This window comes from Columba livia, chromosome 10 (assembly GCF_036013475.1).
Source record: "Columba livia isolate bColLiv1 breed racing homer chromosome 10, bColLiv1.pat.W.v2, whole genome shotgun sequence".
Taxonomy (NCBI): domain Eukaryota; kingdom Metazoa; phylum Chordata; class Aves; order Columbiformes; family Columbidae; genus Columba; species Columba livia.
In genome coordinates, this window is record NC_088611.1 from 18,642,865 (window position 1) to 18,657,929 (window position 15,065).

The 15,065-nt window shown below is 45.8% G+C and overlaps 1 protein-coding gene and 1 non-coding gene across 5 annotated transcripts in view; both read left to right on the forward strand.

Moving 5' to 3' along the window:
* The window catches only part of GRIP2 (glutamate receptor interacting protein 2), a 248,993-nt gene that overhangs the window by 101,909 nt on the left and 132,019 nt on the right, over nt 1-15,065 (forward strand). Inside the window, exon 1 of one of the 4 annotated variants that reach the window (XM_065075605.1) lies at nt 11,371-11,551. The exons of the other annotated variants lie outside the window; for them this stretch is intronic. Within the exon in view, the coding sequence (XP_064931677.1) occupies nt 11,386-11,551 (166 nt within the window). The 5' untranslated portion in view covers nt 11,371-11,385. Of the gene's footprint in view, nt 1-11,370; nt 11,552-15,065 lie in introns of those variants that run through there. 4 annotated transcript variants of the gene reach the window in all.
* On the forward strand, nt 14,985-15,064 carry LOC135580485 (Z6 small nucleolar RNA). Its single transcript, XR_010475203.1, has one exon. It is a non-coding gene; the product is annotated as a Z6 small nucleolar RNA (small nucleolar RNA).

The window sequence follows — 15,065 nt, forward strand, 5'->3', positions numbered from 1 at the left end:
AAAAGGGGGAGCGGAGGGTCCATTGCCACCTCCTGTGCAGACCCTTTCCATCTAGATCCACCATGAAAAACAGGCTTGGCAAAGCCTGGACATCAGTGCTTTTCTCTTGCATAAAATAAGCCTTCCCTAAGGCTCAGATTGGCAGCTGTCCTAAAAAGTAAAATGTTTGCTGATAGTCTGCAGCACTGGCAAACCTTGTACATGGATGGTGTCTCCTGATGTTCTCCTGCATGCAGCCCCGGTCAGGCCTTGGACCTGCAAGGTAGGACTGTGTCACACCAGGAGTTTCAAGAGAGATATTTGCCCTAGCAACAAATTTTATTGGGGTTTTGCAGTGAGGAAGCCTTTAAAAGAGCAAGAAGCCAGGTCTGACTGTGCTGATGTCAGTCTGGATTTAGCTGTGTTGAAGGGAATGAGGTTAGTCTAGATTGACACCAGCATAAAAGGAGGGCAGAATTAGGCTTACGGTATCTAAAAAATGTCTTAGGTCCTGATTCATCAAAGTACTTAAGCGTGACTGAATTCTTCCTAAAGCCCATATGTTAGCATTTTGCTGACAGGGGACATCTATTTTTATTCAGAAATATCAGAAAGGGCTAAAAGGAACACTTTTGAAATGGTTTCCTTCTGACAAGAAGTATAATTGACTCTAAATTCAGGGGCAAACATGAGAAAATGTTATAGGCTGAGAATTTCTTGTATGTTTAATAGCGTATTTAGTGGTAGAAAGCAGCTTCTAATGAAAATATTGTGTCAGTTGCGATGACATTGCCAGTGTAGTGGTGTAATTATTATTTTTGATAAAGAACATACCATTATTTTAAGCCAAGAAAGCTGTGCAGTGGTTATCGTGTATAGACTTTTTTTTTTACTGGCAATAACATATTTCTAGATGTTATAATCATGACATAATCACAGTCCTGACATAGTACTGTGCTTGTCTGCCCTTTGTGTATCAAAATACCCCAGAGATGTAATTATCTCATGGCCACTACATTTTCTGACAAGTCTTATTGCTTGAATATTGCAAGCCCTGAACACTGATACGTACAGAAAACATTAAATATTCATTTGCTGATACATGTATTTATAAAAATCCCATTTATTGAGTGAGCAGTTGTTTTCAGGTCACCCAATTCAATAGCTCTGAAGATATTTGAGGACTCAGGGATCCTTGCTCATTTGAAGTTCTGTAGTTTTCTCTTTTTTTGGGCAAAATAAGTGCAGTAACTACTTTGCTAGGAAATAGGAATACATTTCTTCCATGGCCTGTTTTGCTGTTAGTCCCTGTGCACTGCGTGTGCAACTGCTCCTGCCTAATTCATTTACATCCACAGAAATATATTGCGCTCTGTGCAAGGCTGCAGCTCCTCCTGGTTTTTGCAAGGCACAGACTGGCCTCCCAGCACCTCCTGCCTTGTAGTTCAGAGTGGGGAGACAGACAGACAGACAGGCAGCCTTGGAGGGGACTGAGGGTTCCATTTCAGCTCTTCTGTCTCCCTGAGACAGAAAGTTTCAGTTTTGGAATCATTACAAAGCGCTTATCTTTTCTGCGGGATGAGCAAATCCCAGTCTGTTACTGGTCTGTATCAGCACAGAATTATCTCTTCTATATTTGAGAGTGGATATTAGGTATGGCTGTGACCCTGTTTATGTGACTTTGTCCTGTATCACATACGTGTGGATGGTGTGTGTGCCCTAGGGGCTCTTTGGACTCTGTATCTGTGTTGCTTTGGCAGCTGCGAGTGCCAGGTTTGCTTCTTTCAAGCTGCTCAGGATGAGGAAGGAGTCGGGGATCTCTCGGATGAGTTCTGCTCTCAGGTTTCACCAGCAGTGCATTAGTGTCACCTCTGAGATCAGTAAATGATTTAGGGAAATTAGACTGAGAGCACCGGGAACTCTCACCAGTGATTCCACAGCAGCAGCAAAGCTGCACGAGGTCCCTGTGTCCCCGGGTGCCCCCTGGCTGGCGTGTCCTGCTGAAGCGATGGATGAACCTGGGGGTGCATGTTCCTCAGTGACAAATTAAATTTTCCCCTACTAATTGCCTGTAACATGACTTCTGGTGTTTCGAACAAGCCGAGCAGTTGTGCGGCTGCTCGTGCTTCTCCAAATGACCCAGGCGGGGAGGGGTGCATCGCCTGAGGGTACCAGATGATGCTGAGGTAAAGGAGCCAGATCCAACATGCTGCTTTTAAAAAATAAAACAAAAAGTGCAACTGTCTCTCTCAAAAAAAGAGGAAAAAGTACAAATAATCCCAGGTGGTCAGCCCAACCAGCTTGATGCTTTATCTCTTGCACTGATTAATAATCCGTGCTTTACAGGAAAAACAGATTGCCTGCGGATGTACTGACTCACAGGGGTGCTGTGTGAAGGGGGGAGGTTCTGTGTGTCCAAGTAGCCAAAGTGCTTCTAGCCTGAAGCTTTATCTCCTGTGCAGGTAAAGGAGGAACCTTTAGAACTGAGGAGGGTGTCCTGTGCTATCGTTACTGAAAAATAAAACCTAACAACAAAACAGGCAAACCCCTGCATTTCCAGATGTGCTGTGGCTTCAGGCTGGGGTAGTCCTGCTGCCGTGATGCAGAACTGTGTGTGTTTGCAGTACCAGTCCATGGTGATGCTTTTGGAATGTGTTTTATTTCAGTCCTTTTGCAAAGCCTTGCTGTCATGCTGCTCTTACATTATTTCAAAAAAAAGGCTCAAAATGCCTTTTGTTGTGTGTTTTTTATCTGTTCATCCCCGAGGAAACCTTTCTGCTGTCACCCTCAGATACATAGCTATTTACCTGTTGTTTGAAGGAGAGTATCACTTTTATGCTTCGTGTACTTGAAAGGAAGTTAAATAAATAACTCTTTTACTCCTTTTAGTTTGTCTTGGACTCTTCACCCCTAAGAAAATGTGAAGCCAAGTGGAATCAGGGAAGGGCCATATAGCAAGCCGTTTGTCCATGAAATGCATTTGTTTTTAATTGCCTCATTAAGTCAGGTTATGATGGATTATATGACCTTACCCAATGCAATCTGACATAATGGGATGCTGTCAGAAGTTCTGGAATAATGGGGCGATATTCACTTGACTGGGATTTTCTTGCTTGTGTTTATAGCCGTGTCGATCACTTGCAGTGGTTATGTACATTAAGAATGCCTTGGCGTGAGGAAAGGCAAGGTCATTAATGCTTTTTGTCATGATTAGTTGATGGGCTTGTTGTTCCACCAGGAATTAATGTTGTGCTGGTAGCGCAGGGAGGCAGGGGACCCTCTTGTGGTCGCGCATCGGGGTGGGTGTCGGGATCACAGATTTCTGATGGTGCCTTCCAGGCTCCGTCCATCAGCTGTTCACAGGGATTGCGGTCGGTAACATCAAAGCCAAACTCTGCAACCCGCAGGTTAATTTTCAGCTGAGGATAGCGGAGCTATTTTTAATTCTTTGATTGGTCTTTAATAAACATGCCTCGAATAGGCCACTCCTCTGTTTTGGAGAGGGGTACAGCACGTGGAGATGTCACAGCCAAGGCAAAGCAAGCTCGCTTGGCACTGGGGCTGGTTTTGCTACTCCAGCCATGAGCAACAGGAGCTTTCTCTTGTTTCCTGGCTTGAGTTGGTGGTTTGTGCAATGGAGAGATACAAGACTATCCTCTGCTTTCAGTGATAGAATTCTGTAGGTCTCAAATGTTAAATAAGACTTTCAGCCACCCAGGCGCTCACAATAACTCCTCCAAAAATGGAGAAAAAACCAACCTCATTGCGCTGAATTTGTTTTCCAAGCCCTATAAAAAAGAAAATACCAGTTTTAAATAAATTCCTTTTACTTTTTCCATTTCTTAGAATGTCCCAGTTGTTAAATTAATTTCTGGATTCAGCCCAAGTTTAGGAATATTTCTTTGTTCCTTTTCACTTAGCCCTGTCTCCTCCCTATCCTTTTCCATAATAACTTCCAGTGGATGAAGTTTTTGGAAACAGCATTTCCATGTATAGGTGTGACTCACCCAGCACATCTTTCCTTAACTGAGACAATACTGGTATTTTTTTATATCATGGGTGGTTCTGTTTAGTTACCAAGAGCTGGACTGTTGACTTGGATGAAGCCCCACTATGTGCAAATGCTCTTATAAACATTGATTAGGATGGAAGGTTTTGACAGCTGAGTCAGCCAGAAACCTTGAAATAGCCATTTGGGGCTGTTTGGTGATAATGAGTCTCAACTGCCACAGGCTTTATTCCTTTTTATTTTTTTTTTCTCCAAAAGTTTAGAGCTTTTTCTTCATCAGGACAAGAGCATTCTTCAGATTCTCTTGAAGCGGATGTGGCATCGTCTGTTCGCCTGCAGCAGTCACTGCTGTGGATATTTGTGAGATTTAGGAAGTGTTTGGAGTTAAGTTTATTTGCATTAAAGCCCACTGAGAAGTTGATTTCCATAATCATTTCTGAGGTTTGTGGGGCAAAAAATGCATTCTGAATCAGGACACACCTAAACTTTTCCCAGGAAGCTGAAATTTCACAGTATTCCTCATTCAAACACTGAAATGTGTTTCCAGGAGAGTAAGTTGCTGCCTGGCATTTCCATGGGACTTTGGCTGAACTTGGCTTTATTCTTGTCAGCTTCATTTGAGCTCCTCAGTGAGAGAGAGAGAGTAGGAGACTGAAGAAAATCATGTCCAGTTTGCACTTGTTGGGGCATCCAGTCTCCGTGGATCCCTGTGCTTCCATGTGCCTGTGTCAGCCAGGGCTGAGCAAACTGCTGAACCACACAGTTAGTTTGGCCACCGTGGCGGGTGCTTGTACTATACAAAGTGAAAACCCAACTGCATGTGCTTCTCGTTCAGTCTTCAGCATCCATCTGATCCTGAGTCCTTGCATGCCTGATCCATGAGACAGTGATTTCATCCCTCCTCTTCTCTTTCTTCACTGTTGAGATTGTCCTGACAGATCCCCAACCCAGTTTTTTTGAGCATTATCTGTATTGTGGCTACATGGACTTGGAAACCTTGGAGAAACACAGGAGAGCGAGGCAGTGACAAGGCTCCTCTAGATGCCCATGAAAATGGAGCTGCTTCTATCAAAAGATTTCTTAGAACCTGCCTCTCCTTTGGAAGAGCATATCTGTCATTAGAAACCCCTTTTATTTCTGTTCCTCCTCTCTCTACTTACCCATCTTCTCATTCCCATTATTCTCTTTACCTCTTCCTTTTCTTCCATCCTGAAGTTCTGGTACTGAGTGCTGGTATTGGGCCGCCAGCCCCTCACCATGAGCCAGGGTTGACATGTTTTAGGAAAATACAAGCTCATGAAACAGCATGGGAATGTGGAAATATGGAGCTAAGACCTAGTCCTGATAAAATCCAGGGAGCTGTTACTATAATGAAGTTCTTTAGCAGGAACTGTTGTTTGTTTGGAGCTGCTGTGCAGTGATTATTTTTTCAATAAGAGCTTCAACTTCACCTGTGCATATCTGTAGTGATTACAGGACACAACGTAAATGTCTGGGGAGAATATGGTAAACTTCAGTGCTGTTGGTGACAGGCGTCAGTAATACCTACCTCTGCAAGCCTAGGGGTTCAGACATCTGCTTTATTTGGGCTTCCTGCAAATTACACCCCCAAGGAGCTTAAGGGAGGAGTGAAATAATCTGTACTGACAGCGCCTGGTGTGGAAATGTCCTTCCTTAACCATCCTGCTGATGCGTGACTTCAATGTAGAAGCAAAGGCAGATTGGTGGCAGAGAGCACGTGGAAATCACATTGAGGTTTGGGTTTGACTAGAGATGGGCTGGAGAAAGAAGTGAGAGGGAAATTTGGTGCAGAAACGTCATTCCTTCTGTTTCTTAACTGTCTGATGTGCTTGTGCGGTAACATTCTTGTACCAGAAACATTGCTGTGCTTTGCTTTGCAGTGCCATCTTTTCAGAGTAGTTTTGTTTCAGTTTCCTCAGTACCTGAATGGTAAATCTGAGCCTCAGAGCAGCTGTAATAAGCCCATGACCTCATTTCTATGTGCTGTCTCTTGAGAACATTAAGAAGGTGATGGGTTTTAGGAGCAGCACTGGCTGCTTCTCCGTGGGGATGGCAGCTTCAGGGGTCAGGAGAGACTCCAATTAATAGTCAGTGAGGAGCCAGTTGGGATGCTCTGCACACAAGCCGAGACCCTGGGTGGAAGCTCAGGGAAGAAGGGCAAAGCAGTTAGGAATTTGGGAACAGCCTTCCTCTTGCAGCCCTCATCGGAGCTGAGTCCTGTCCACAGGAATCCTTAATCTGGAGGAGTGAATGGAATTGGTTTTCCTCCTAAAAAAGAAAATATGCATGTCAGCTAAGTCCACATTTTACCCAGGCATGTTTAATCATTTCCCATTATAAATGGCCACCGTCTGTTCCCTGGTCTTGGTGTTCTTATTGTTACAGTGAAAGTGCTGTGGCTGCTGTCAGGCACTGACATATATTTATGTGGCTAGTATGTTTTTTGTTGTCTCTACAGCGATTACAGCCCTTTATTCATCTACAGATTTTTGAACAGATATGTGGGGTTTTGTCCCAACAAAACCAACAAACAAAAAGCCAAATCTGCATCTGGTGCTTTCAATATTGGGAAGACATTTAAAGCCATTTGAGCCTTTTTTTTTTTTTTTTTTTGGGAGGGAGGAAGTGTGGCAATTTTAATTCTGAGACAACATTCCCTTGAAATAAGCAAGAGTCAAGCTGGTGAGGTGCTGTGCACAGGTGGCAAACCTCCAACCAGTGTTATCCTCTTCCTTTGTTGCCTTGATTTGTTGTCGTGTTCGGTATTTTGTAATAAAGCCAAAAGCCCAAACTGTTTTGCTTGAAATGCCGCAGTTGCGAGACACCAAGTGGTTGCCTTCACAAAAGCTTCTCGTGGTCTTTGAAACAACCAGAAGACATCCAAGTGAAGGGAGCTAAATGGCAGGGGGGCAGCAGAAACACGTAGAGTGGGTCAGCGCTACAGATTGGCGTTAAAACAGTTGAAGACTTCGTGGTGTGAAGCCTAACAGCAGTGCTGTGTGGTGTCATTAATAACTGCAGCAAGTGAGATGGAGTTTTGTGTTGTCTCCAGCTTCACTAAGCTGAGCAGAAACTCGGATTTATGCAACAAGCAAAATATACAGTGGTGCGGAAGGATCAGGCAGCTGCTTGGAGTAGGATTTGTGCCTTTGTTTTGGAGGCACTTGCTTAGTGTTGAACAAGGACACGGCATCTGTTGCATCTCTATGCTGCAACAGACCTGTGATTGCCATTGGTGATGTGGGGATTGACCTGTAGGCTTTGGGAATTTACTTCCAAGTACTACTTCTGGAGAAGGATGCCTCTGGTTTTACCTGAGGGCTGCCTGCCAAAAGCCAGGCTGGAGGTTTGGGTGTGTTTAAATCCATCAGCTGTGACTTGGGCAGCCCAGCACAGGTAAAGAGGGCTGCGTTTCTGCATCCCTTAGTCGTCCTGCTGAAAACCTCCCTCCCTTTTGTATTTGTGGTGGATGCGCTGCACCAATGTTTTGTAAAAATTAAGGTTAAGAGTATTGGCTGCTTTTCTATTTGAAATCGCCTGGGATGCTCCAGTGCTGAGAAATACCTAATAATGCAGACTCTTCCTTGGGGCACAGGACGGCTCTGCTGTCGGGGCTGGGATGGAACAGGAGCACAGAGAGGAGGAGGAGGCCTGGGCTGGAGCAGAGCACGAGGCTCTTCTGGTCTTGTTGGGCAAGAGGCAGCCGCTGCGTGCTGCTGACTCACGTAATGACCCTTGTGCTAATGCTGTTCTCTATCATTTAACACAAAAATAACGCTAAATTGAGATCAGTTTGAAACGTGCATGGCTTGCTTTGGAAAACACTTAATAGCTGCTATACTTTAACTCTAGGACTGTGATTGGAAAAGGAGGGAGAAGTAAATAGTTTGGATTAATTTAGCAATATTAAACTGTTATTACTGAACTTTCCTAAATTCTGACCAAATCAAACAACTTCAGATAATTTGTGAGAAGCAGGTGGTGACGCTAAGTGGGAACAGGACATGAAAAGAGTGTGCCATTACCCAAATGGAAACCAAAGTGTTTCCAGTATTCACAGTATTTAGTGAGTTGCTTTGAAGGATTTTCACCCCTTCAATTGTTAGTGCTTTGAGGCAGTGATTTCAGCCTTCACATGAGTAGAGAACAACTTGCTGCCCTGACTGCAGAATAAATTTTGAAAGCAGTGTGAGCGCAATCTACAGGATTAACAGCCAGAAGTCCTTCCAAACCAGGTTATTATGAGATCTCGTGATTACTTAATCATGAAAAAGTAGCCTGCTAAGCCTGGGTGGTTTGTGGTGGCTTGTTGCCTTTTGTAGTGCCCAGCTAAACCAGGTTTTAAGAATGGGGGGCACCAACCACTCTGCTGTAGGCAGCAGCATTTCTACAGGCACTTGCACGCTCAGGCAGACAGTGACATTGTGTCAAAGACTGTTTTTCCTTCTCCGTGTGTGTGATGGGCCACACGATGCTGTGGCAGGCAGGGAAATGCAGAATGGGCTGAGTGCAAGTGGCATTTATGGTCATGGGAGATGTGCAAGTTGCATCTTTTGTCCCTGAGAGCTCATCTCGGCACAATGCTTTATGTTGCTCCCTGCTGTCTTGTTTCCCTGCAGCTCACTGTATTGTTGCAGGTCTCTGAATTATTAATTAGATGAGAAGGGGATCACCCTGATTCATGATCCTCTATTGTGTTGCTTGGTGGATTGAGAGTCTGGGCTGCATTACAGCCCCAGATCCATGTTTTTTATAGGAGAAGTTGTAATGGTGACTCAGTATGGACGACAACTTGAATTGGTTATGTCAGCTCTAACTAATGACACTGAAGACCAATAAAGTGACTCTTGGATTGTTTTGGCATTATTAGTCTCATTATTAATTATGTAGACATGACAGCAGCATTAGTGCTAGTATTAACCATCAAAATAAAATGAAATTGTACTCATAAATCTCACTGAGGAATACGTGAAGGATTAGAGCTATTCTCCAAAGGAAAGGAGAGGAAATGGAGGGAGTCTGGGATGGCAGAGATGGAGATGAGGGAACGTTTGGGGAAGGATACCAGGATGCTGAAGATTCTGCAAAGAAGGAGCCTGAGCAAAGGGCAGCAGGACTAGGGGTGAAGTCTATCAGGTTCTCCTGTGTGTTAGCAGGAATTATAGACCCCTCACCCTTGAGCCCTGCTGCCTGCATAGCGTTTTCCTTTTTGATTTGGGACTTTGCTGCCAGCTTGATACCTGACCTGGGAACCACCGCAAAGGGTTTCTCCCTTGTGCTAATCTGGGACGAGCACCCTGCCCGTTTCCCAGGGCGCTTGTGAAAGCCTTAACGCTTGCGAAGAACAAGGGAATCACAAATGGAAGAGACCAGTGCAAACTGGGATGGGCACTCAGGAGGAGCAGGGTTTGATTTGGCTGCTTCCTGTGGGCAGGAGCGTGGGGAAGGAGCCACATCCATCCTGCCCTGGGGAGGAGACAGAGAGATCCTTGCTCAGCAGAAGAGCTGCCTTTGCTTCTGGGCAGCAGAGCCAGCTCCGATTGTGGTAAACTGCTGAGATGAGGTAGTGCGAATTACCTCATGCCCTGGAGAAAGGTGGAAGAAGAAGAATTGTGCCCCAGAGGGATGTATGGGAACGGCATGGTTTCCTGGGGTGGTGCAATTTGCGCAGCACTGCTTGTCTGGGGCTGTGTCTCATTAAAATATTGGCCTTAATGAGCTGAGAAGCCTGTGTCTGCCAAAGCTTGCTGTTGTGGCCATGTCTTGGCAGGGGAGTTCAGGCCTGACAGGGTTAACTAAGGCTGGAATCAGTGATGGGCCAGTCTGCCCTGCACTGGCCTCGGTCTGGGGGCGGTGGGGGTGGGTTGCATCTTGCTCAGTGGTGAGCGTAATGACTCTATTTATAATGCCTTAAATGAAGTGCATAATAATTTAATTTGTACATCCATTAATACTGTCTACTGCAGGGTTTGTTCTTGATTATATCGCTCTAAATGGAGTTTTAGGCATATTAATGGGCTCCCAGTCCTGCTGCTGGGCACAGCTGTGTCTGTCCCTCATGTGGTTGCTTGGTGAAGGACCTTTCCATCCTACTGGATTGAGGGGGCTCTTCCTGAGCTGACAGTCATTGCCCCAAAATCACCTTTCTTCCCTGAAATGGCCAGGAGTCAGTCATGGTGGATAGTTTCTTGGCATCCATGTGGGAGGTAGGACAATGATGAGTTGCTCTGCAGGACCTGAGGGCAAAGGGGTCCTGTGGGATCTGTATGTAGCCCCAGCTACCTCAACTCTCAAAGTTTTCCAAGGGAAGATCATCCTGCAAACAGGACCTGGGCATCCAAATACCTTTGTAGGTTGGCCCAGGGTTGACATGAGTGTCAGTGAACTGATAACCTGCTTCTGCTGCTAATTCCTCTGGGTACAAGCAGGTTAATAAGTACCTGTCTCAAGTCATGGCAGTAGTGGAAGGGACTCAGCTCCATCTTTGGAGGTTGCAATGGATGGGAGGTCACGTCGGAGCTTCCCACATGGGGCTCTTGCGTCCTTCTCTCAGTGGTTTGGTGGGTGTCAGAGGGCAACTGTGGCCCTGGGTGGACACTGGAGGCTGTGCATTTTTGTCCTTTAAAGTCTGTTTAAAAACATCAGAGGGTAATTTAAAGACATTTAGAGGCTCTAAGGTATCCTGAAAGCTTAGAGAGTCTAGACTTTGGAAATAAAGATGCTATTTGTAGGGTAGTATTCAGTGCTTATACTAAGTGTCTTGACTAACGACTTCACCTTGCTGCGTCTGCAGGAAACGGGATATTACTTGCCTTTTTCCAAAGATGTCAGCGAGAAAGTGATGTCTGAAAGGTGCAGGAAAATGTAATTAGGTAAGTCCAGGAAAGTCCAGGTTCTTTCCTATGGAGCGCCTGGATATTTAGCATTTCTCATAGATGCAGATATTGTTTGCTGTCTGCATTAGCTACTTCTAATCTTTGAAATGGAGCCAGAACTCTTTCAGAGTCACTGATTTTTCTGAGCTGATGCTGGCTTTTTTTTGCCTGAGGAGCATTTGAAATCTGCCAGAATGCATGTATTGTTGAAAACAGAAATTGAAAACCCTGTTCAAGATCTGCTGCCCCTGTGAGTTATGAGCTTTCCCAAGTCATCAGACAGAAGAAATGCCCGCTCTCTCCTTCCCCCCTCCCACAAAACTCTCTTTGGGTGGAAAGAAGCTTTTGACACAGAGACACGCACGCATACACACACACGAGCGCTTTCGTGCCTCCCAGTGACCTGCCTGCTTCTGCCTGTCCCTCCTTCCCGGGGAACTGGAGCTGCTGAGACACAGGAGCTGGGGAGATCCCATCCCCTCTCTGCAGCCCTGAGACCAAATGAATAAAGTGAACAAGGTGTTGAAGATCCTGAAGAAGTCATCGAGGAGGAGGAAGACATGGAGAGAGGAGCTGAGGGTGGAGGAAGAGGAGGAGGAGGAGGAAGGGGAGAGCCGGGAACTCTGTGACCCGGGTGGTTTGTGCCACCTGCACCTCTGTACCGGTGGTAAGGAAACAGGGATGCTCCGGCTTGCCTGGGGATAACGTGCCTGTTTGATATCCATTGCTTATGTGATGGGAGAGCTTCCTACAGCCAGTGCTTTCCAAGGGCTGAAAAATATTGGTGGGAGAAGCGGTAAGGGCAGAGAACTGGGTCTCCTTTACAAACCTTTTCTTGCTTGCGAGGGTTGCATTTTGCACATCTGTGAATGGGGACAGCAGGGACTGTGTGTGGTGCCATGGCGTTCCTAAAAAGGCAGGGGGAACGTGTAGCTTATTGACATTTTTGTTTGATATGTGGTGTTGTATTTAAGCCTGGATTTTTTTTATGTATACTTGTGCAACACAAAAGCAATAAGAGATGGACAAATTTAGGTTTCCATTTTTCTGAGGGATGTTGTTGCCTGCAAAAGTGTGCTAGGGCCAAAGTTGGTCTGGACCCAGCTCTGTTGTATCTGCCTTTATCTTCCAAGCAAATTATGCTGTGGCTGCAATATCACTGAAAACTATTCTAGTTTTAGTCCAGCTATAAAAAAGCCAAATGAGAGAAGCCTGGAACATAAAAACTGGGCATTTGCAGCATTCATCTCCCCAGCATGTTTAAACTCTCTGCTGGTGGCTGTGACCCGGCAAAGGAGAATGTGAAGGGCTGTGTGCTCGGCCATTCAGGCTCAGCTTCCTTCATTCTGCGTTGCCAGTGTCCAAGGGATATGAAGCGCTTATGAAACCATACTTAAGATGAAAATACCAATGTAGGTCACTGTTCTTGTCACTGTCACATTTGGTAATTTGTTTGCAATAGTTTTATTGCAGCTTTGGAGTATTTTTATGGGCTTGTTCTTTTTTCTTTCTCACCCACCTAATTCTGTGGAGCTGCTTTTCTGACCCCGTCCTGGAGCATCTGGTGGCCCTGAAGGACCCTGGGTGGCTGGATGGCTTCACGTACACCTGGAGATGGGGGGGCATAGAGATGTTACTGGGCTTGCCCAGGGTTACACAGATTGTGCCAGGGCTGGACATTGGCCTCTGAGCTTGAGGCTGTGCACATGAGTTGGGGCAATCCCAAGCACAAATACAGGGTGGTCAGAGAATAGATGGAAAGCAGTCCTGAGAGAAAGGGCATGGGGGCACAACCCACCACTGTGCGCTTGCAGCCCAGAAAGCCAACTGTATCCTGGGCTGCATCAAAAGAAGTGTGACCAGCAGGTCGAGGGAGGGGATTCTGCCTCTCTGTTCTCATGAGACTCCATCTGGAATACTGTTTCAGCTCTGGGACCTCCAGCATAAGGAGGACGTGGACCTGTTGGAGCGAGTCCAGAGGAGGCCATGATGGTGATCAGAGGGCTGGAACACCTCTCCTGTGAGGAAGGGCTGGGAGAGATGGGATTGTTCAGCCTGGAGAACAGAAGGCTCTGGGGAGACCTTAGAGCAGCTTCCAGTACCTAAAGGTACAAGAAAGCTGGAGAGGGGCTTTTTGCAAGGGTATGTAGTGACAGGACGAGGTAATGGCTTTAAACTGAAAGAGGGTGGATTTAGATCCGATGTGAGGAAGAACTTCTTCCCCATGAGCGTGGTGAGGCACTGGAACAGTCTGCCCAGAGAAGCTGTGAATGTCCCATCCCTGGATTTGTCCCAGGCCAGGTTGGATGGGGCTTTGAGCAACCTGGTCTAGGGGAAGGTGTCCCTGCCCAAGGCAGCGGGTTTGGAACTAGATGATCTTTAAGGTCCCTTCTAACCCATATCATTCTATGATTCTATGTATTGATGCTTCTCAATCCAAAATAGACATCTCAAACCTGCAGGATGAATTCTCCAGAGAGCCTGTTCCTCTCTGTTGACTCTAAGGGGTGTACAAGTGACTGGCTAAGGTGAAGGTGTCCCATGGGCTGACTTCCACATGGCTTGTAGGGATGTGTCACATGAATGTGTGACTGTGTAAGAAAGTTTTTGGCTTTAGTGCCTGGATATGCTTTCAGTGAAGGGCCCCTCTTTCACAGTCTCTGTAACAGTTTGTTAGCCTGAGGCTTTGTAAAATGCTGAACCAATGGCTTTTTTTTTCCCTAAATGCAAGATAGGCAATAGGTTAATGCCCCTTCTGCCATCTAGACAATGGTGATAGAGATGAATTGCCAGAAAAAAAAAATCTGTTAAGGCAAATGGGGAGAAAAATAGTGCATTCCTGCAGTCGGGCTCTCTGTTGGCAGTTATTCCAGCCAGTTATATCTCCACAATAAAATGTAAATGAATGCAATCATTTATTTTGCAGCCTGGAGGCCTAGCGGTATGAAACGATAAGAGAGCATTTTCCATTGTTTATATGGTAGAGGTGGCTCTTTTGCGTCTGCTACCATCTCTCTGAGACCTTGGCAGCATTTAAATGTTGCCTTTATTATTAAAAACACATATATGGGAGGCTAATATCTTAAACAGATTAGCATGGTGTTTACAGAAGGGTCACGCAGCCCCGGCTCCCTGCAGGCTCTCGGAATTCACGTGCCTTCTTCAGGAGCAGCACACAGGGAGCAGAAATGCCATCGGCTGGCTCAGGACACGTGAAAACCAGGTGATTTGTGCAGAGACACAGGGCGAGCAGTGGTGGGTCTGTAGTGTGTGCGGTAGTCACTGGTTGGGGGATGAGCAGGACGGATTGAGGGATGCTGGGGAGAGGGAACAAAAGGAGGGTGGAGAACAATAGGGCACGGCAGTGGCAGTGGCATAATCTCTGATTGTATTTCAGCACCTTTAATTGGCCTGTCAGTTTTTCACATCTCATGCATTTTCATAAGGATTCCTCTTTGCATCTCGTTTTATCTTGTTGTAGCTCCTTGGATTTCCCTGTGGACAGTGTCTCTGGATTTTTGTTTTGTTCCCCCCCATTTCAAAGCAGTGCTGAGTTGCCTGGCTTTGTGATGTCTGAGCAGAAAGGCAGATTCAGCAAAGGGGCTGTTTGGGAAGATCTCACATTGTCCTCAACAGGGGGAGAAATTTGGTGTGAGAGGAGGGATTGTCAGTGACCTACACGTGTGTGCAGTTTGTCACAGATCTCTTTGCACTGTGCCACGGTTCTGAATATAAACCCACATCCCAGCCATGTGTAATGCTGTGGGGAATTTAAATTTACACTGGAGATTTTAATTATTTATTTATTTTTGGTCTGGTTTCTTGGAAAGCTAAGATACACTTATTCTTCTGATTTTCCACTCAGGATCAGCTACCTTAGAAATACAGAGCTACTCAACTTCTAGGTTAAATAAATACATTCCAAGGGATGTTGCTCAGCCTTTCAGATCATCTGTGTTAAACTCCTACCTTTCCATTGCTAAGTGATGCCAGACCTAGTTGCTTCATCCTCCCACAAGAAATCCCCCAGGCACATAATTAAAACCAAGCCATCCTTGTAAAGCCACTGGCTGAGCTCCTCAGAATTGTTTCTGCATTTCTTCTGGCTTTGAAGTTCACGAGCACTGGGGCTTGGAGGGACGTGGGGACCCACAGAGATGCAACCTGGGCAGGTGAAGGAG